Source organism: Geotrypetes seraphini, chromosome 2, assembly GCF_902459505.1.
Source record: "Geotrypetes seraphini chromosome 2, aGeoSer1.1, whole genome shotgun sequence".
In the NCBI taxonomy this organism is placed as follows: Eukaryota; Metazoa; Chordata; class Amphibia; order Gymnophiona; family Dermophiidae; genus Geotrypetes; species Geotrypetes seraphini.
In genome coordinates this window covers 272,516,460-272,537,996 of record NC_047085.1, presented here as the reverse complement: position 1 = coordinate 272,537,996, position 21,537 = coordinate 272,516,460, and the positions used below count along the sequence as shown (strand labels likewise).

General features: G+C 44.6%; 1 protein-coding gene across 1 annotated transcript in view; it reads right to left on the bottom strand.

Moving 5' to 3' along the window:
• CLPTM1L (CLPTM1 like) overlaps positions 1-21,537 on the bottom strand; it is a 332,661-nt gene that overhangs the window by 228,579 nt on the left and 82,545 nt on the right. Inside the window, exon 4 of the mRNA XM_033929667.1 lies at positions 2,523-2,668. Coding sequence (XP_033785558.1) covers positions 2,523-2,668 — 146 coding nt within the window. The remainder of the gene's footprint in view (positions 1-2,522; positions 2,669-21,537) is intronic.

The window sequence follows — 21,537 nt, the reverse complement described above, 5'->3', positions numbered from 1 at the left end:
TGCTGAAGTACTGGTTTAAGAGCCAGTTGCAGTAATATGTTGAAGAGTTTTGAGACACCAGCAGGCAGATCTTGCTTAAGACTTTTGCTACCAAGGATAACAATAGCCAGTGTGAGCGGTTTGTTAGTGCAAAACAACTTGCTCAGCATCTTCCATGTTGATTGCCAAAAAGGGTAAATCAGGGTACAGTAGTAGAGTTGATGCAGAAAGGTACCCTTTTCTTTGGCGCAGGACCAGCAATTACCTGACTCAGAAGACTTAAAATGAGACAATTTATGCGGAGTCCAGATAGCCGTATGTAAGCAAGTGCAGCAGCACTGCCTCTTTTCTTTGCTGACCATCCGCTGCCACTCCTGCTTGAGGGGGGAAGGTCAATTGGAAAAGCCTGCATGTTCCCCCTGCTTCCCCGCTCTTACCTTAAGCTAATACGGCAGCCTGCAGGATCACCGGTGCTATAGTGATCCCTGCAGCTGCCGTCATCCTCAGCGGCACGTTCCTTCTGCTGCGATCCTGCCCCTAACGTCAGAGGAGGGGCGAGACTGTAGCAGAGAGAATGTGCTGCTGAGGACGACAGCAGCTGCAGGGATCGCTATAGCACCAGCAATCCTGCAGGCTGCTGTATTATCTTAAGGAAAAAGCAGGAAAGCTGGGGGAACATGCAGGCTTGCAGGGAGAGTATAGAAACACAGAAATAGACGGCAGATAAGGGCCACGGCCCATCTAGTCTGCCCACCCCAATGACCCTCCCCTACCTTTCTCTGTGAATAGATCCCACGTGTCTATCCCATTTGGCCTTAAAATCAGGCACGCTGCTGGCCTCAATAACCTGAAGTGGAAGACTATTCCAGCGATCAACCATCCTTTCAGTGAAAAAGAATTTCCTGGTGTCCCCGTGCAGAAAGAGTAAGAGAGGGCAGGGGAGATGCCAGACCTGGGGTGAAGTGAATGGAAGAGAGAGACCAAACCAAAATGAGGGGGAGGAAAGAAGAGGAGAGGTGCTGGACTAATGGAGAGAGGGAGAGAGAAATGCAAGACCACAAAAGGAAGGGTACAAGAGGGACAGATTCTGCTCCAAAGTAGATGGACAGGGTGCAGGATGGCAGGAGAGATAGTAGGCGAAAGCCTGTACCTGGGGAAGGGGATACAGGAGGTAAGGAAGAGAGAAGGAAGAAGCTGGATATGGGGAAAGACATGAAACAGAGAAAAGATGTTGGGCTTGGAGGGAGCATAGGAACAGGGACACAAAGGGGACACTGTTGGAGAGGAGAATAGGGACAGGGACACAGAAGAGAGATGCTGGATATGATAGATAAGGGATTCAGAGGGAGGATGGATGGTGGACAGGGGAAGCTGGGGGAAAATGCAGGCCTTGGGGGAGGGGCCCTGATGTAGAAGTACATGGAGGGAGGGAAGGGGGTTCAGAGATGTGCATATACTGGACTGGGGAGAGGGAAAGGGAAGAAATAATGGGTCTAAAAAAGAGGAGAGGGAGAGAGATGGACAATGGGATTTAGGGAGGGAAGGAACAGAAAGAGAGAGAAGTTGGACACAAGGGATGGTGTGGTGGGGAAGGAGGGAGATATGCTGGATGAAAGTGTAGTTGAGAAAAGGAGAGATGGTGAATCTGGGGATGATGGGGTCCATCGCTGCAGCTGCGGGGGGATGGAGATGATAAAAAGGAAAGATACCAGACTTCCGGGGGAGGGAAGGGAAGGACAGAGATGGAAGATGGATGGTTAGCACGGAGAAAGAAGAAAGAAGGAGACCCTGGCAAGCGAATTATTAGAAGACAACCAGAGCCTGGGACCAACATGATTTGAAAAATTACCAGACAACAAAAAGGTAGAAAAAATAATTATATTTTCTGTTTTATGATTACAGTATGTCAGATTTGAAATGTGTATCCTTCCAGAACTGTGTTAGACCGCAAATGTGAGCTAGGATTTAACAGAGAGGAAAAGTATTTTTTGTTTATACCACAGCACCAGTGTGGGTAGGAGAGGGCAAAGGGGGTGAAGAGGCTATAAAAGGGGTGAAGAGACTATAAAATAAACCCACCAGGATGTTTGAAAAAAAACAAACAAACAAACAAAAAAACACCAATTGGACTGGAAAATCGAATCAAATCAAAAAATCGATTCAATAGGCTGAATCGAATCAAAATTTTTTTTCCTGAATCGGGCAGCACTAGTTCATATCCTTACCTAGCGTAATACTTTCTCCTCCTCACTGTACAGTTCCATTTTTTTCTATAAAATTAAAACCTTGTCTATAAAAACCTCAAAACTTGGAAAGTTAAAAGCAACATAACAGTCTTATAAATCATCTGTATAGCTGCTGTCAGAAGAGCTAGGCATCCAAAATGTAAAGAGATTTTTTTTTTTTACTGATCAGTATTAAATCATTATTACAGTAGTTCAAGAAGAGGTGACAAGTAGATAAAAGTTTAAACAAATTTAGACAAGTTAACAGTTACAGTAATGCAATACTTGTGTTTTAAAATAAGTTAATATGTTACTTACATTTTCATGTATCGATGTACATCTGCAGGGAGTGATGATCCATCAAACACAAAATCTTCTACCATAACATTTAGAGTTAACCTCGACCTCCAGTGTGAAACAGGTTCATCCAAAGCATTGTTTTCTTTCTTTCCCATTTCAATTTGCTTGAAGTAAAAAAAAAAAAAAAAAAACCAATAAAATATAAATATCAGGAAAACAGAGTAGCTTTTCTCTTGTATCAAACTGATTCAGTTCTGCCCTGAACACTCAGAGAACAAAGACATAGTAGAGAGACTAAATTCTCTGCTTCCGTCTTTACTAAAAATATATTATGTCCTTACCTTGCCAATACTTTTTCTAGTAGACAGATGTGTCATTCTGGACAAGCGGGTTATCTCGCCATGGCCACCAGTCATATGCAGAAGGAATCCACTCTGGATTTTTTCTGTGATCCTCCTACTTCACCGGAACTCTACTGCTACCTGCAGTTAGTACCCAAGCATGCAAGAGCTCCATCGAAAGTATGAGAAGTAAGGACAAAAATGTGAATTTCCCAAACAAATCAACTGTTCTGATCAAACATAACACTTGAACACTCAACAAACAAGTAACAGCCAACAGAAGCACCAAAAGAGCTCAGGTAGTACCCCTGAAGATGCTAGAAACATATTATACAGTATTCTTCAGGGCACAAAAGGCTAACTGGCAAAATACAAGAATAAACAGAATGAGGCAGCAGGCAGGCACAGGAAGGACAAGGCAGGGATCCAGAATGACACCTATCTATTGAAAAAGATATCAAGGTAAGAACCTAATCTTTTTCCAGTGCATTAGATGTGCCATTCTGGAGAAGCAGGATGTACAAAAGCAGTCCCAGAAATCAAGGGCAGGCTAACTGCGTTGGCCCGTAACACAGAGGATCCAAAAGCACAGTCCTCTCTTGCTGCAACATCCACCCTGTAGAACTTTGCAAATGTGTGTAGAGTTGACCAAGTCAGCAAGTCTACAAATCTCAGTTGGAGAGATGGCCCTAGCTTCTGCCCTTGACAAAGCTACATTCCTTGTTGAATGCGCACCTTGCTGGAAACAGGAGACAGTTTCCCATTGATAATGTAGGCTGACGAAATGGCCTTATGGATCCATCTAGAAATTGTGGCCTTGGAAGAAGACGTGCCTCACTTAGTTGAATGAATGAGCACAAACAGATGGTCAGTGTGTCTAAACTCATTGGTGACTTCTAGACAATGAAGAAGCACTCTTGTCACATCCTACTTCTTCAAAATGTGGTCCTGTTTCCTAGAACCTGTGGACTGGAATACAGGTAAGCAAACTTCCTGATTAACATGAAACGCTGAAACTGCCTTCAGCAGAAAAGAAGGGACAGTGCGTAGAGAGACACCAGTATCCGAAATTTTATGGAAAGTCTCTACAAGAAAGAGCCTGAAACTCCAAGACTCATCTTGCGGCTCAAAAAGAACTTTAGTGACTTTAATTCCTGCATCTTTTTTTTTACAAAACTGTTTATTAAAGCAGACAAATACAAAGAAACCAGCAGATACATTTTCCAATATACGCAAAGACAAAACAGCGAAAAGCTAAACGTGAGGCAAGTAGAGTCCAGTTTGGGTTCTTATAACCCAGACTCAGCCAATCCCCCCCATCCTCCAACTGATGACCCTCCCACACCCTACCCTCACCCCCCCTCCCCATCCCTTCCTCAAGCAACTGGCAAAATGGGTACCACTGGCTTCCGTAACCTGATAACCACTTGACTTTTGATCAAAGGGGGTAAGATGTCCAAATAAGATCTGCATGTGCTAAAGCATGGAGGACTTTTCAGCAGTGGTGTTTCCAGGAACGTGTGGATCCATTTTCAGCTCCAGTTTCAGTGGTGTTAGCTTTTCTCTAAGCAGGCGTCGATGAGGTCCTCACCGTGGATTCTCTTCAGGTCCAAGTCACAGGATTCTCTTGTTTCAGAGCTCAGGACCACAGACCTACGCTGGCATCTCATCTTGACATCACCAGATTTCTAAAAGGTGCTCTTTGCATCAGACCACCAACCAAACCTCCATTCCCTTTATGGGACCTGAACGTGGTTCTATGAGGTCTAATCTAATCTTTGATTTTATTTACCGATTTATCCCAACAGGAGAACTTCACATGTTCCTGGAAACACCACTGCTGAAAAGTCCTCCATGCTTTAGCACATGCAGAGACTGTAGAAGACTTCTTAGACTTGAAAAGGTGGCAATGACCATTTCTGAATATCTTTTGCGTTCTAATGCTTCGCCTTCAAGAGCCATGCTGTAAGAGCAAAGCAATCTGGATCCTCCATGCATACTGGACCCTGAAAAAGGATGTTCATATGTATTTACAACCTGAGGCAATGACCTCTGCGAAGATGTATCAGATCTTTGTGCCTGGGAGGCCAATTTGGAGCCAGTAGAATGACCTTTCCCTGATGAGTTGCACTCTGTTGAAGGATTTGGCTTATCATGGTCCAGGGAAGAAAGACATAACAGGAGGCCCTGAGGCCAAGGCTGGAATACAGAATATAGACCCTCATTTCTGGGCTCAAATCTTCAACTGAAGAACCTATCTGCTTTCTTGTTCTTTGCTGTTACCATGAGGTCGAATCATGAATGCCCCCAGCGATGAACAATGGCCTGAAATGCTGCCATCGACAGCCTCCACTAGTCCGGATCGAAGGTCTGTCCACTGAGGAGTCAACTTGAACACTGTCCCCACTCCTGCAAAATGTGCTTCTTGCAACATGTGCTGCCAATAGCACCTGGAGATGACACTCCACCCAGTGAAAGAGCATGCAGACTTCCAGACATATGCACTCTTGGTGCCTCACTGGCAATTGACATATGCCACCATTGTAGCATTGTCAGAGGAGACCGACTGCTTGACCTTCTAGAGAATTCTGCAATTTCATCAAAGCCAACCGAATGGCACATAGTTCCAGCCTGTTGATCGACCAATTCTTCTGAGAAGGCATCCAACGCCCCTGAATGACTGTTGCAATGAGATCCCCAACTGAGGAGACTGATATCCATCGTTATGACAACCCAGGAAGCAATCTGAAGAGTTATGCCCCTGGAGCGGGACTGAGGATGGAACCACCACTCCATGCTAACCTGAGCCTCCAATGTCCAGGGTAGCCACTTCTGTCTAACACATCCATTTGGAGACACCAATGTGAGAGTAATACATGCTGGAGAGGATGTATGTGGGCTCTCACCCAAGGTACCACATCTATTGTGGCAGCCATAGACCCCTTGCCAACAGAGCAGAGTTGTCTAGGAAACAAGAAATCAGAGCACAGCTTCTATCTGCGTGCCTCTGGTAGATAGATGCAGCCATGTCGAACAAGATTCCCAGGTACTCTAGGTATTGAGTCAGTGCCAATTTGCTCTTTCAGTAATTTACATTCCAACCCAGATCCTCCAGGACTCAGATCATCTGATCCATTGTGCGCTGACCCTCAGACAATGTCCTGATGTCAGACAATAATAATAATAATAATAACTTTATTCTTGTATACCGCAATACCATGCAAGTTCAATGCGGTTAACAATAGAAGAGACTGTACATTTACAGCGATGATACATATTACAGTGTTGTTACATTTACAGAGATGTTACATAAATGGCAGTAATAAAAAGGCATATACTAAAGAAGAGACTGTACGTATACAGCGATGTTACATGTTATAGCGGTGATACATTTACAGAGATGTTAAATATGAGGCTATGAAAAGGCAGGGCAATTAGATAAGACAGAGATTGAGTAAGAGAGGCCATAGTGGCTTGGGAGGGGGGCGAAGTCAGTGGGAATGGAGGCATATCGAGGTCAGGAGGGGCAGGGAAGGAGGAAAGGCAGCGTTAGCGGAATTTGTCGAAGAGGTAGGTTTTTAGTGACTTCCTAAACAGGTGGTAGGGTGGGGAGTTGGAGATGAGGGCGGTAAGGCAATTGTTCCATTTGCCCGCTTGGAATGCTAGGGTTCTATCAATGAATCTCTTGTAGAGGCAGCCTTTTAGGGAGGGAAAGGTGAATAAGTGGTCGTTTCGTGTGCGAGAGGGGCCTGCTATTTCAAGGTGCTCAGACAAGTAGATTGATCAGCCAGTCACCCAAGTATGGATGCACTTGCAGTTGCACAGGTGAGCTGCAACCACAACCATCACTTTGGTGAAGATGAGAGGAGCTGTTGCCAGGTCAAAGGGTAGAGATAAAGATGATAATTTTCTAGAACATGAAATCTGAGAAACTTCTTGTGTTCTGGGAAAATAGGAATATGCAAGTAGGCCTCTGTCAGATCTAGAGAGGTTAGGAATTCTCCCGGGGACACCACTACAATGACAGATTGAACCATCTCCATGTGAAAGCATGGAATTTTGAGCACTGCATTTACACGAGTAAGGTCCACAATGGGTCTCCAATCGTCAGAGCCTTTCTTTGGCATGATGAAGTATATGGCATATCTCTCTGAACCAGAGTCTTCAGGCGGCACAGGCTCTATAGGCTGAATGTCCAGTAACCTTCTCACAGTGGTTTGAACTTTGACCGCCTTTTCTGGGCATTCTACGGGCAAGTCCACAAACCAATCCATCAGAGGATGGGCAAATTCCAGCTTATAGCCGGACTAAAAGATGTCTAGAACCTAGTGGTTGGACAAAATAGGAAAAGGGGCCTCCCTCAGCTTAGTCATTGCCATTTCTTGGAAGATGGAGCAGTATGGGACACAAAGGTCTGGTTATGCATGGATCTGGAGAATCTCAGCAACATATAACTGGAATACTGTTGAGAGCGCTTAGAGCCACAAAAATTAGAGCACCTTGAACATCTAGAGGTTCTGTCTCTACTATTAGGCATGGTTTTAGGGCAACAGTTCACCACACATTTTATGAGCTCATCCAGGCCTTTTCCAAATAAAAGCTGCCTCTTAAAAGGCAGTCTGGCCAGAGCAGCTTTTGAGGTGGAATCGCCCGCCCATTTTCTGATCCAGAGCATTCTATGAGCAGAAATGAAATAAATTGATGCTTTACCCAGGACATGTATAATGTCATACAGTGTGTCCGCTATATAATCCACACCTGATAAAAGTAGCTGGGGGGGGGGGGGGGGGATCATATCCCTCACTCTCCAATGTGCGTAGTCTAGACAGACAAGCACAAGTGACAAAGGATGCCACCAAGGCAGCTTTGACTCCCAAAGCTACTGCCTCAAAAAGTCTCCCAAGAACCACATCTACTCTATAGTACTGCATATCCTTGAGCACCATATCACCTTTGCTCAGAAGTGTGCTGCACTTAGTGACCTGTGCAACCAAGGAATCCACTATAGGCTGACTAAAGTTACTGACATTTCTGTACCACAGGATACAGCCTGGACAAGGCTCTCGCTACTGAGTAGTGGCTCGTGGCCAGCAGGGGGTGCTGGTTATGGGACGGAAATGGGAATGGATGTTAGGACATGATAAGTGCAGTATTTTTTTGTGGAGTTTTTTTCTACAAAAGGCCAGTTTTTCGTATGATTCTGGGTAATTCTAATTAGACAAACATCTGTGTTAGTTAAGGACCACGTCCAAATAGAAGCGTACGAAAAAACAGGTGAATAAAAATTTAAATATAATGTAGCTAAGGCCAGAGAAAAATACACTAAGGATTAATATAAGGGAAAGCATAATAATATCTGTGTATGTACTTTGCTGTTGAGCCAAATCATGGTGGAAATCATGATTACATGGAATCCAGTTTGGGTTCTTTGTGTGTACTATATCTGTCCTGTCTTCGGCCACCATCTTGGGCCAGTGAATAATATTCTGTCTTTGTCCTCTCTGAGTTTTCCCGCTCCCAGCCTCGTGGTGTTAATTAATACCACATGGGCTTGCTTTAGACTGGTAAAGAAGGATAACGTGTCTCAAACTGAATTGGATGTAGTTTTGAATGAAAATTATGATTTATTGAATGGAAAAGCTTGGCCAAGCAAAGAGTGAATGAAGCAAAGTATAAATGAAGTGTATGAGTGTGTTGCTTTGAAAAAAACATATTTTATATATTTTAAACCTGAAGAAACACTAAGGAAAAACCTGAGGCAACATCTGGGAGTAATTAGAGTCAGAGACTGTTGCTTCAGTCTCCAGCATAGGAAGGGGGGCATTGGAAGCCCATGCTTATCACTGTGTGTAACATGAAGCTGTCAGCTTTCCTCTTCCAGACTAAAGTTACTGTCAATTTAGGGAGAGGTTGAGAATTTTTCAGCACCATGTTAATAATTGTAGATTCTCTTGAATAATAATGTTAATTCAGAAATCAAATGTACTGTTCTAAACTTTTAAACATGGAAACATGGAGGGATTTATTTTTTCCTTTGTCTAAACTTTTAAGACCACCCATAAAATTGTTATTGGCTATTATGATGATGATGTCACCGAAAAGCCAACAGTATATAATAGAAACTCTGGAGCTAGAAAAACGAGACCGTTAGGAGAAGGCCAGCATTTTGGCCACTATTAAAGATCTCCCATTAGCGCAATCGGTAAGCAATGATGCTGTTCTTTTGATCTAATAATGGAAAAATAGAAACAATAATTCAATAAATCTTGGTTATAATTTTTAAAACCTTGCGCTGGTGTCATTTTGCATGTATAATTATTTTCAAACCTGAAGCTTTCACAAATGGCGTCAATGACCCTTGCTCACTACTTTGAGAGAACCTTCAGGAGAATCCCATTCTCTGAAATCAAGACATTAATGTCTGGATGCTAGGGAAATACCGAGGACTGAACCCTCACTCCACACTTGAGGGAGGAGGAAGTAGAAGGAGCTGGCTTGGTCTCCAAATTCAGCCCATGTAGAGACTCCGATAGTAGATCCAGCAAAGCAGTGGACTTAAAATATATGCAGAACCTTGGGATAGTTCCCAGGTTCTGATGCCAAAACAAGATCAAATATGCCAACATACGGTCCAGTCCCCTGCCATGTGAGGAACATCTGCCGAAAGTAAGGAATCAGTAAAATTATCATCTTATCTGTGTCCCCCTGGAGAGAGTTCTCCTGAGTTCTGAACAGTGACAGACTGCGAAGACGATGTGCCTTGGGAATTCTGCAATTTCATCAAAGCCAACCGAATAGCACATAGTTACAGCCTGTTGATCGACCAATTCTTCTGAGAAGGCATCCCCCCTGAATTGTATGACTGTTGCAATGAGTTCCACAACTGAGGAGACTGATATCCATCGTTACGACCACCCAGGATGCCTTGATAATACAAGTCCGGCATGCAGTGGGACTGCACAGGAGGAACACAGTTCTTATGAATGGCCTTCCATAAAAATTTCAAGAAGTCTGAGAAGGCATCTGGACCAGGGAGCGTTGAGTCACCCTGTGATGACTCTACTTTGCATTTCTTAGGTTGCGGGGCCCTTTTTATCATCTTAGTACACAGAGGAAAGGTTAAGCTGGCCGCTCCCATCTCATCGGTCCACACCATGCGGCGCAAAGACACTCCTGAGATGCAGAATTTGTACAATCCCGGTATGAATCTGTGATAAAAGAGCCTAAGGACTCCATCCCAACCAGTTTTGAGGCAGAAATTGAAGTTTTGGAAGTACAGGGAACTTTTGAGAAAAAAAAAAAAAAAAAGAACTAAAAATTCAAGATCTATAAATGCTTTAAAACCCCCACTAACAAGTTAAAAAAGGCACATTTAGGATTTTTCAGGAGGGGGGAAGGAAGAAGAACATGCAGAAACCCTCAAAATCCTGTTTCTCAGAACTTCCCCCCCTCCCTGATTCATCTCATAGGCTGTAGCTGTAACTGCTTTACTCACTGTCAATGCTGTGCTGTCAATGTACTGCAGCCTGCCTCAGCCCTTTACAATAGCCCTTTACAATAGCCCTTTACAAAAGGAGAAGAATCACTGCCTTACGCTGGAAATGCCTCTTTAATGCTGATCTTTGAGCTGCCAGTCAGACATGGTGTCTGATCGCACCCCCACCCACTCAGACCAATGGACACATTAACAGAAGGGGGATGGTAAGAAATGGCACCCTGCAAGACACTGCTGAGCCTTCTATGGGAGCCTAACAGCCTGCATTCAAACCCCTGCTAAGCAGAAGGTGAAGGAATAAAAGCGGGGACAGCTCCAAATTCCAAAAATACTTGTGCAGGCTGACTAACAGGTACCACCAGAGATCAGCCTGTAAATTGCAGACCACAGTCTACTTCTCTACACAGGCAGAGCTGAAATGAAACCAAGGTGATAGCTCCAAGCACTGAAAACATCAAATAAAAGTTGAACACACCAAATAAAATAAGAAAAAGGGAGAGCAGAATAGAAACACTCCTTCTGGCTCGCTTGAAAAAGGGAAAAACTGCAGGTGGCAGTTAAGCTCACAGTGAAGTAGAAAGAGCACAGAAAAAATGTGGAGTGGATTTATTTATTCCATTTTCTATACCGTTCTCCCAGGGGAGCTCAGAACGGTTTACATTAATTTATTCAGGTACTCAAGCATTTTCCCCTGTCTGTCCCGGCGGGCTCACAATCTACCTTATGTACCTGGGGCAATGGGGGGATTAAGTGACTTGCCCAAGGTCACAAGGAGCAATATGGGTTTGGACCCAAAACCCCAGGGTGCTGAGGCTGTAGCTTTAATCACTGTGCCACACATGTCCTTCTGCATATGGCTCGAGGCCATAGGAAGATAACCCGCTTGTCCAGAATAACACACCTATTGCACTGGAAAAGGATATTAGGGAGATAGCCATACAAAAAGGATATTTAATCTTGATAGTACAGAGGACATGGATCAAATCTCAGTGAATGTGAAAGATATAATAAGGGGGGGAAAAACCCCCAACAAAAACTAAGATTAGCAAAACCACCTGGACTGGATAGCATATGCTACAAAGTCCTGAAAACTCAAAACTGAAATCCCAAACATATTATTAAAATCCTCTTTATCACAAGGATCAACAAATCACAGATTGCTATGGTGCCTAGAATTTATAACCTGCCTGAGATTTCATGCACCAGCCCCCCACCCCCACCAATGTTCTTCTTTTACAGAACTGCTTGAGAAACAGTATACCGCCCACTTCTACACTGCAATTTGACTTTCTGTAAGCTTGAGCCATAAGGTTCAGAAGTGCAGTGCAGGAAGTGAGTTTCATGTCTCGCACAACTTAAAATCAAGAGACAAGACAAACTATCTGCACTGTGCGGTTCCAGCTTACAAAGAGCCAGATCATAATACTGAAGTGGGAGGAGATGCACCGTTTCTGAGGCAGCTCTGCAAATAGAAAAGCAATCGGAACAGGGGGCAGATTGCAAAGCACTCTTACATGACGGTATGAGTGCAAAAGAGATTAGGTGAAGGCAGCATGGGGTGGATCTATGAGCAAGAGACTGGGTGAAGTCTGGCAGGAAGAGGTATGAGCAAGAGGCAGGATAAAGGTTTAGATGGGATGAGAGAACAGATTGGTGGTGACTCAGGTATAGAGATCTGCACGGGAATGGGGATTGCGGGGGTCCGCGGGAATCCCCCCTAACCCACAGGACTCCCATGGGGGACCCCCCTCTGGCCAATGGGTCTCCCATGGGGATGGAAGGCTTTGGAAGCAGAGTTCGTCCATATAATATAATGGACACGTCAGCCTTAGTAAAAGAGGGGGTTTATAAGTTAATTACCTGAACAGAAAACAAAAAAAGGGTTCCAAAGAGATTCCACAAGGAAAACAGCAGCACAAAACACAAAAGAAACTGTGGAATTGATGATCCTGTCAGAAGTAATTGCTGCTTTTTATGGGGTGGGCGGGGATGGAAGTAATTCCTTGCGGGGATGGGTGGGGACAGAGAGGATCCTTGGCAGGGATGGGTGGGATTTCTGTCCCCGCGCAACTCTCTACCCAGGTATGGTGATACATGAAATAAAGAGGCAATTGCCTCTCTGCTTCTCCTATCAAGGGGATGCTGCAAAGGTTTACAGCATGTTTTCTTAATTGGTGAAATTTGTATTGACTCAATTTATTGACATTTTATAATGGGGGGATGCTTATGATGTTGTCCAGTCATTGAGAAGGGACATGATCGAAACATTCAAGGTACTGAAGGGGATAGACTTAGTAGATAAGGACAGGTTGTTCTCCCTCTCCAAGGTAGGGAGAACGAGAGGGCACTCTCTAAAGTTGAAAGGGGATAGATTCCGTACAAACGTAAGGAAGTTCTTCTTCACCCAGAGAGTGGTAGAAAGCTGGAACGCTCTTCCGGAGGCTGTTATAGGGGGAACACCCTCCAGGGATTCAAGACAAAGTTAAACAAGTTCCTGCTGAACAAGAACGTGCGCTGGTAGGGCTAGTCTCAGTTAGGATGCTGGTCTTTGACCAGAGGGCCGCCGCGTGAGCGGACTGCTGGGCATGATGGACCACTGGTCTGACCCAGCAGCGGCAATTCTTATATTCTTATGTCTATGCTATATATGGAAATCGTAGGGAAACAAGATTTTATGTATGTGATATATAAACTGCATAGTCGTATGCAGTATACAAATTTTTAAATAAATAAATAGATAATGCTAGCTCTGCCAATGATTTCCAAAGGCACCTTAAGGTAGTGCTATTCAATCCAGTCCTCAGAACATGCCCAACCAGTCAGGATATCCACAATGAATAATTATAAGAGATTTGAATACAGTGCCTTCTTGATTTGCAAATGTTATTTTTTCAGATATATTAGTGAAAGGAAGATAATGAAAAATGGAATTGCGAGACTAAAAGATGATATGTATCAATATGTGGAGAGTGATGAGGAAAAAACCAACATGCTAAACAAATACTTAAGATCCTTGAGAAGGACCGAGATTGTCTGGCAAAGTTACAGACAAGATTGGAGTAGATACCGTGCCATTCACGCAAGAAAGTGTTTATGAACCACTTTAAAAATTGAAGGTGGACAAAGCAATGGGACCGGATGGGATCCATCCCAGGATATTGAGGGAGCTCAGAGAGATTCTGGCACGTCCTATTAAAGATTTGTTCAACAAATCTTTGGAGACAGGATTGGAGAAAAGCGGATGTGGTCCCTATTCACAAAAGTGGTCACAGAGATGAAGTGAGAAATTACAGGCCAGTAAGCCTCACTTTGGCTACTGGAAAAATAATGGAAGCATTGCTGAAAGAAAGGATAGTGAAATTACTAGGATCCAAGGCAACATGGCTTTTTAACTAAAGGTAATTCATGCCAAACAAATCTGATTGAATTTTTTTATTGGGTGACCAGAGAATTGGATCAAGGTCATATGCTAGATATTATTTACTTAAATTTCAGCAAAGCCTTTGACACATTTCCTCATAGAAGGCTCTGTAACAAACTTGACGGGCTAAAGCTAGGACCCCAAAGTGGTGAAATGGATTAGAAACTTATGGATGGACAGACGCCAGAGGGTGGTAGTCAGTGGCGTACCTAGTACATGTGACACCCGGGGCCCATCGTTTTTTGACACCCCCCCATCTGTACAGAAAACATGATTTTTAGTAACAAGCCACATGTCACACATGAGTACCTAGGAAAAAGAAGCATCTTACATACTGCAGTGAGCAGTACAACATCAATACACCCATTGTAAAACTAAACAAGCCAGACTAGTACAGATCAATCCTCCAGTCAAGCCTAACAAAAAAAACCATGTCTTTTGAACACACAGAACACAGAAAACACCTTCGCCTAGTATGGAATATGTCATCACAAACTAACCCCTCCTTCTTTTACAAAACTGTAGTGTGGATTTTAGCCACAGTGGTAACAGCTCTGACGCTCATAGAATTGTGAGCATCAGAGCTGCTACCACCACGGCTGGCGCTAAAAAACGCTCCACAGTTTTGTAAAAGGGGGGAAAAATAGAAATACATAGACAAAGGTTAAATTGAACCAGTAAGATGCTGGACTCTGCATACAATGCAACACCACAGAAACAGTGACATGTCTCCTAAAGCAATAAATAAAAAGAAAATTTTTTTCTACCTTTGTCTTCTGTGGTTTCTACTTTCCTCATCTTCTTGTAACTCTCTTCCTTCCATCCACTGTCTGCCGTCTCTCTTCCCCTATATGGCATCTTCTCTCCTTCTATGCCCCTTCCAGAAACTTTATGCCTCCCCCTTCCATCTCTCCTTTCACCCCCATTGGTCTGGCATCTCTCTCCTCTCCTTCCCTCTCCCACAACTCTCCTCTGCAATCCCTTTCCCTTTTTTCCCTCATTTTCCTTTTCAATTTATTTTCTGCATCTGTCTAGATTACGTCTTACTACCCTCTCATCAATGTCCTTTTTTACTATCTACCTAAAGCTTGCCACCTCTTTCCCTCACCCCTTCCAGTATCTAACTCTATCCTCGTCCCTCAATCCAGCATGTGCCCTTTTTTCTTTCTCCTCCCCACTTCCTTCCAGCATCTGCTCTCCCTCACACTTCCATTCAGTGTCTCCCTCTCTCTACCCCTTCCATCTACTGTTCACCTTCTGTCTCGCCCCTTCCAGTCACTGCCCTCTCTGCCCTTTCCATCCAATGTCTGCCTTCTCTTTCTTCCATACATCTTCCTTCTTTCTATGCTCTTTTCATAACTATCTATCCTGTGCCCCTTGTCTCCTTTGTACATGATTGATTTCAGCTCTACCACCTCTCCATTTTTTTTCTCTCTGTCACCAACCCATCCCCTATGTTCTGGCATCTCTCTCTTCTCCTTTCTTTCCTTCGCACCCCACAGTCTGGTATCTGCCCTTCCCTGACTCTCTGGCATTTCTCTCCTTTCCTTCCATCTTTCCCTCCCCCTCCATGCTCTGAGATCTCCCCCTTCCTTTTCCCTTAGTCTGGCATACCTTCCTCCTTCCCTCCAAGCCATGGCATCTCCTTTCATTCCCTCCCTCATCTTCCTTCTCCCTCCATCTGGGTACAGCAACACTCTCCCCTGCAGCTTTGGACTTCCCCACACCTGCACCCCCCAAATTGCCAATGCTTTGTTTAGTCTTCTTTCTTCCTCCCTCCCCCCCCCCCCACGCGGGACCCTGCAGCACCATCAGCTCTTAGTCCCTCTAACGCCAGCCCTGCAGCTCCGGACTTCCTCACACCTGCTCCCCCCCCCCCCCCCCCCCGATCGCTATTATTTTAAACGTTATGGCAGCCGCGGCACTTTATTGATCGAAGGAGACTTCTAACCTCGGCCTGCCCCGGAACTCTTCCTGCAGCCACCGCCCGCCTAGGCGGGAACAGGAAGTTGCTGTTGCAGGAAGAGTTCTGGGGCAAGGACGGAGTGGAAAATATGAAAAATATGAAAATATGAAAAAGAATCTGCAAAACATAGAGGAATGGTCTAATACCTGGCAACTAAAATTCAATGCAAAAAAGTGCAGAGTAATTCATTTGGGGATTAGAAATCAGAAGGAGTCATATGTGCTGGGAAGTGAGAGGCTGATATGAACGGATGAGGAGAGGGACCCTTGGAGTGATAGTGTCTGAAGATCTAAAGGCAAAGAAACAGTGTGACAAGGCGGTGGCTGTTGCCAGAAGGATGCTAGGTTGTATAGAAAAAGGCCTGACCAGCAGAAGAAAGGCCCCACTTGGAGTATTATGTTCAAATTTGGAGACCGTATCTGGCAAAGGACAGAAGACGACTTGAAGCGGTCCAGAGAAAGATGATGAAAATGGTAGATTTGTGCAAAAAGATGTATGAGGAGAAGATGGAAGCCCTGAATATGTATACCCTAGAGGAAAGAGGGATGTTCAAATACTTGAAAGGGTATTAATGTAGAACAAAATATTTCAGAAAGGGTGGTTGATACCTGGCATGCGCTCCTGAGGGAGGTGGTGGAGAGGAAAATGGTGAATTCAAACAAGCATGGGATGAACAGAGAGGATCTCTAATCAGAATATAATGGGTATATATTGAAGGAACTAAGGCTTATACTGGGAAGACTTGCAGTATTTGTCCCGTATATGGACATTCAGTTGAGGACAGGCTGGAGAGGGCTTCGATGGCTGGAATGGAGACTCCAGTAGATAGAACCCAAGCACACTACTGGGCAGAGCGCTGGGTTTCTGGCTCAGAAATATCTAAGAAAAAGGACCATTTAAATTAAATGATTAATTTATAAAGCGTGTATGGGTTAGGAAGATTGGATGGACCATTCGGGTCTTTATCTGCCATCATTTACTATGTTACTTATACATACTCTGAAAAGTCAACTGGCTAAATGTACCCTGGGGTCTGTGTTGCGAAGCACTTTCTTAAGAAACTGATTTACTTAAAGGTTTCTTTGACTGATGACACAAAATAGGAAAAATCCTTAGTAAATAAGTTTCTGAAGAGTGCACCTGCTGATCTGGGAGAGGATCCTGCATAGAGAATGGCATGGAGACAAATTTATCCCCGTGAGTTATCAATATAGCCGTCCCATGTCCATTGAGTTCTGTCCCTGTCCAATCCTGCAGGCTCTACCTTAACCGCACAAGTTCTGAACACTTACAATTTTATTCATTCATTATTTTTTTATTATTATTATTTCTCAATTACAAGTTAATTCACTTGCACAAAAGAGAGAGAGAGACAGAAAGAGAGTTTTTACTAAGTACAAAAGGCAAAATTAAATTTTTAGAAAATTAAAAAGGAAAAGTTCAAATATATATACCTCCTCATAAGGCCATAATATAGAACACTTATGATTTTAAAATGTTCAAGGCTTGTGCAGATGAGAACAGAGCTTACAGAAATGGGGGCATTGACAGGAAATTGAGATCTCATGAAGTCATGTCCTTCCTCCTCCCCCAAACTCAAAGAAAATGTTGTGAAGGTGGGGGAAAAAAAAGTAAGATAGGTCTTAGGTGCGACTCCGGTAAATGAAAATTCTGAGTCCTGCTCAGTGCCGGATTAAAGGGTAGGCCCAGTAGGCACGTGCCTCGGGCCTAAAAACATCAGGGGAGGCCTGCCAGTGTGGTGGTATGACCAGGGCTGGAGTTAGGGGAGGGCAAACAGGACAGCTGCCCTGGGCCCCGCTGTCTGGGCATCTCTTCCCATTGTCGGGCCTTGTGCCTCCCTTCCCCTTTGCAGCGCTTTCCCAAACCAGTTTTCTCTCCCAGAAGGGCCCAGATGCACCAGCCATTCTCACTAGTTGCATGTGCATGGTTGCCCCAAAGCTTCTCCTCTGATGCAATCTGGCATTAATCGGAAGCTGAGTCAGAGAAGAAGGTTCAGGGCTGCTGCGTGCAACTAGGGAGAACAACTTCCCCATCAGGGTCCGTCTGAGAGAGAAAATTTTGGTTTTGGAAAGTGTCCGCAAAGGCAGATGCCCCAGTGAGGGTAAGAGGTTGGATTGAATGTTGCTTTAGGTTTATTGTGTGGAGAAAGAGGGGGGCCAGACGTCGAATGGAAGTGGGGGAGGGAGTGAGAGAGGGGGCCAGACGCCGAATGGAAGTGGGGGAGGGGAAAAGAGAGGGGGCCAGACGCCAAATGGAAGTGGGGGGGGTGAGAGAGGGGGACAGATGCCAAATGGAAGGGGGGATGAGAGGGAGGACAGACATTGAATGGAAGGGGGGATGAGAGAGGGGAGTAGATGTTGAATGTGAGTGTGCGGGTGAGAGGGGGGACAGACGCTGGAAGTGGGGAGGAAAGATAAAAAAGGGCACATGCTGGACTGGGGGAAGAGTTAGATACTGGAAGGGGGTGAGGTAAAGAGATGGCAAGCTGTAAGTAGACACAATGAAAGAAGGAAATTAAGGACTGAATAGTAAGAATTTAGACAGTGGCAGAAAATTGAGAAGGAAGACCAGAGAAGAAAAGGAGGAAGGGAGAGGAGAGAGAGAGAGAGATGCCAGAGCAAGGGGGGAAGGGAAGGAGACAGATACCAGATCTGGGGGTTAGGAAAGGAGGAAGGAGACAGATACCAGATCTGAGGGGAGAAAAAGAGAAGAGAGATGCTAAAATCTGCTGGGAGGGAGGGAGAAATGGAAGGGAAGACGGCAGAAGCCACACCATGAGGGGAGCGGAGGGATGTAGATGGATGCCAGACCAATGGAGGAGAGGGAGATATAGAAGGGAAAGGCAGACAGTTTCTGGAAGTGGCATAGAAAGAGAGAGATGCCATATGGAAGAGGCAGAGAGGACAGATAGTGGATGGAAGGAAGAGAATGATGAGAAGATGAGGAAACAGAAACCAGACTGCAAAGGTAGAAAAATAATTTCCATTTCTTTTATTTCTTTTTGTTTAGGATAAAGTATTATTGTAGTTGTGTTAATAAACATTTATAAATAGAAAATGGATGCTGGACAATGGGGGGATTCTATGGAGATCCAGCCCCTCCCCCACTTTGCCAGAGGACATACTTGGGGAGCACCAGCATTGGTGGCTGGAGGAATGCCACCGACTTCCTTGCTGCTGAGGAAGACGGGGATGACTCGGTAGTAAATTTCTTTGGCTGGTGGGGCTTCAGCAACCCCACCAACCATTGGTGCTGCAGATTTGGAGAAGGCCTGAGCCCAGTGGAGGAACCCAGGTCCCCATGAACTCCATTGTCCAGCATCTATCCCTCCCTTCCACCCTTCTATCCCTAGGTCCATTATTTCTCTGTTAACCCTTTCTCATCCCCCCCAATCGAGACCAACACCTCTTTCTTCTAAGCCTATTCTTCTCGGTCCAACATCTCTCCCTCACTTCTCCCTTCATGTCTCTCCCTCAGCTCAGCATCTCGCCTTCTTCCCCCCATTAACTGCCCATACAACATCTGGCAACATTTTCTTTTTCTGTTTGGTTTGGAGTACCGGTAAATTAATTTTCCTTTGGTCCTAAAAGTGAGTCCAGCTTTCTGACACCTTGATTCAGGTCTCAATATGGAAAAACACTTTTTTGTAAGAAACTTTTCTAATAAAACTGTGTCTAGGAAAACAACCATTTCATGCTTTGTTTGCTATTTTTGCCATATCCGCCATCCTTCTTATTGCTAGCAAACAGCAAATCAGAGAAGGACAGGTATAAAAATTCCCTAGGCATAGCTATATCTCCCTTCAGCCCCCCCTCCCCCACACACACACTCAAAATACCCTCATAAAAAGAATCCACATATGTAGAATAAACACAAGGGATATCTAAATAGAAAGAGGGTAAAGTATAACATGGCTTGCTGCTCTAACCCTTAGCTTCAGCTAATGCAGATATTAGCTGTATCTGCCAATTCCACAGTAAACTAAAGGCTAACAAATCTAACACCTGGAGCTAGATGTACTAAATATGGTCAGTAAGACCATGTGGATCGCTGTGGACCGAATTTTGGGCCAATTCCAAAACAGCAATCAGTGCTCAAACATTGGTAATTGAAACCACACAGGATGCATTCATACTGGACTTAGTGCTTACAAATGAGGAAAGTGTTTCTGATGTTATAGTGGGTGATCAAGTGTCTGCTGAGTGTCTGCAAGTGAATTCTGTTCCCCTTGAATGTATATTGCTTTCAGGAATATATTGCGAGCAACAGCCCAGGTCCAAATCTTCTAGGCCTCCAGACAAAGATGGACAGAACCCATGCCTCCTTGTTTATTTATGTAATACACTACGACCCGATTGTCCAAGTGGATGAGAAGTATGGTGTTGATCACAATGTGCTAAATAGCTTTGAGAGCACTGTAGATTGCTCCGAGTTCCAACAGATTTATAGGACAAAGGCGGTCCTGGGCATACCAGTGACCCTGTGTGTGAAGACCATCCAGATGAGCTCCCAAAGCGTAAATGGATGAGTCCATGGTCAGAACTTTCTGATGAGGAGCATGGAAAAAAAAATCCTCTGGACAGATTGGAAGAGTTAATCCACCATTGCAGTAACTGTAGAAGTGAAGGTGTGACTGTAATGTGTTGAGACAGTGGGTTGAAAGATTGAGATTACTGAGATGTGAGAGTCCATTGAGGTATCCTGATATGAAGTCTTGCAAACTGAGTGACAGTACTGTGGAAGACATGTGGCCCAGTAGTACTATCATATGTCTGACTGAGATTGATGGTAGATAAGTCAGAGTGCAAAGCTGAATCAAATTGTTTTGTCTTTGCTGTGTTAGAAATGCCCTGAGACGAATGGTGTCAAGCAGAGCTCCTATGAATTGTAAAGTCTGAGATAGTTGAAGTTAGGATTTGGGAAAATTGATTTTGAAACCCAAATGTTGAAAGAAGAGAATTTTCATGCAAGTTGCTACCGTCACCCCTTGAGAAATATGGTCTTTGATCAGCCAGGCATCCAAATAAGAAAAGGCTTGGAGGCCCCAAGACCGTAGTGCTGCTGCCACTATAACTAGGCACTTGGTGAATACTCTGGGAGAGGATGCAAGACCAAAGGGTAGTACTTTGTATTAATAATGGTGGTGAGCCACCTGAAATCGGAGGAATTGTCAGGAGGCCGGATGCACTGTAATGTGAGTGAAGGCTTATAAGAACATAAGAATTGCCGCTGCTGGGTCAGACCAGTGTCCATCGTGCCCAGCAGTCCGCTCGTGCGGTGGCCCTTAGGTCAAAAAGACTAGTGCCCTGAGTCTAGCCTTACTTGCGTATGTTCTGGTTCAGCAGGAACTGAACTTCCTTACATTTGTACAGAATCTATCCCAGCGGTCTCAAACATGCGGCCCGTGGGCTGCATGTGGCTCTCCAGGTTTTATTTGCGGACCGCGGTCTGGACGCGATCAACAGCATTTCTCTTCCCCTTTCCCTTCCTTTTGGAGCAGGAGCGTGTCTGGCTGGCTCGTTCCGTTCAAAGCCACGGGTTGGCAGCTCCTCGCGCTATCCACTCCTGCATCAGAAGCCTCTCTGACGTCACAACATCAGAGAGGCTTCAGATTCAGGCGCGGATCTCGCAAGGAGCCGCCACTCGTGGCTTTGAACGGAACGAGCTGGCCAGACACGCTGCTGCTCCACAAGGAAGAGGACGGAAGGGGAGGGGAAAGAGAAATGCTTCTGCTACATAGGAAAGGGGGACCCTAGGGAAATGCTGCTGCTGCTGTACAGGGAAAGGGG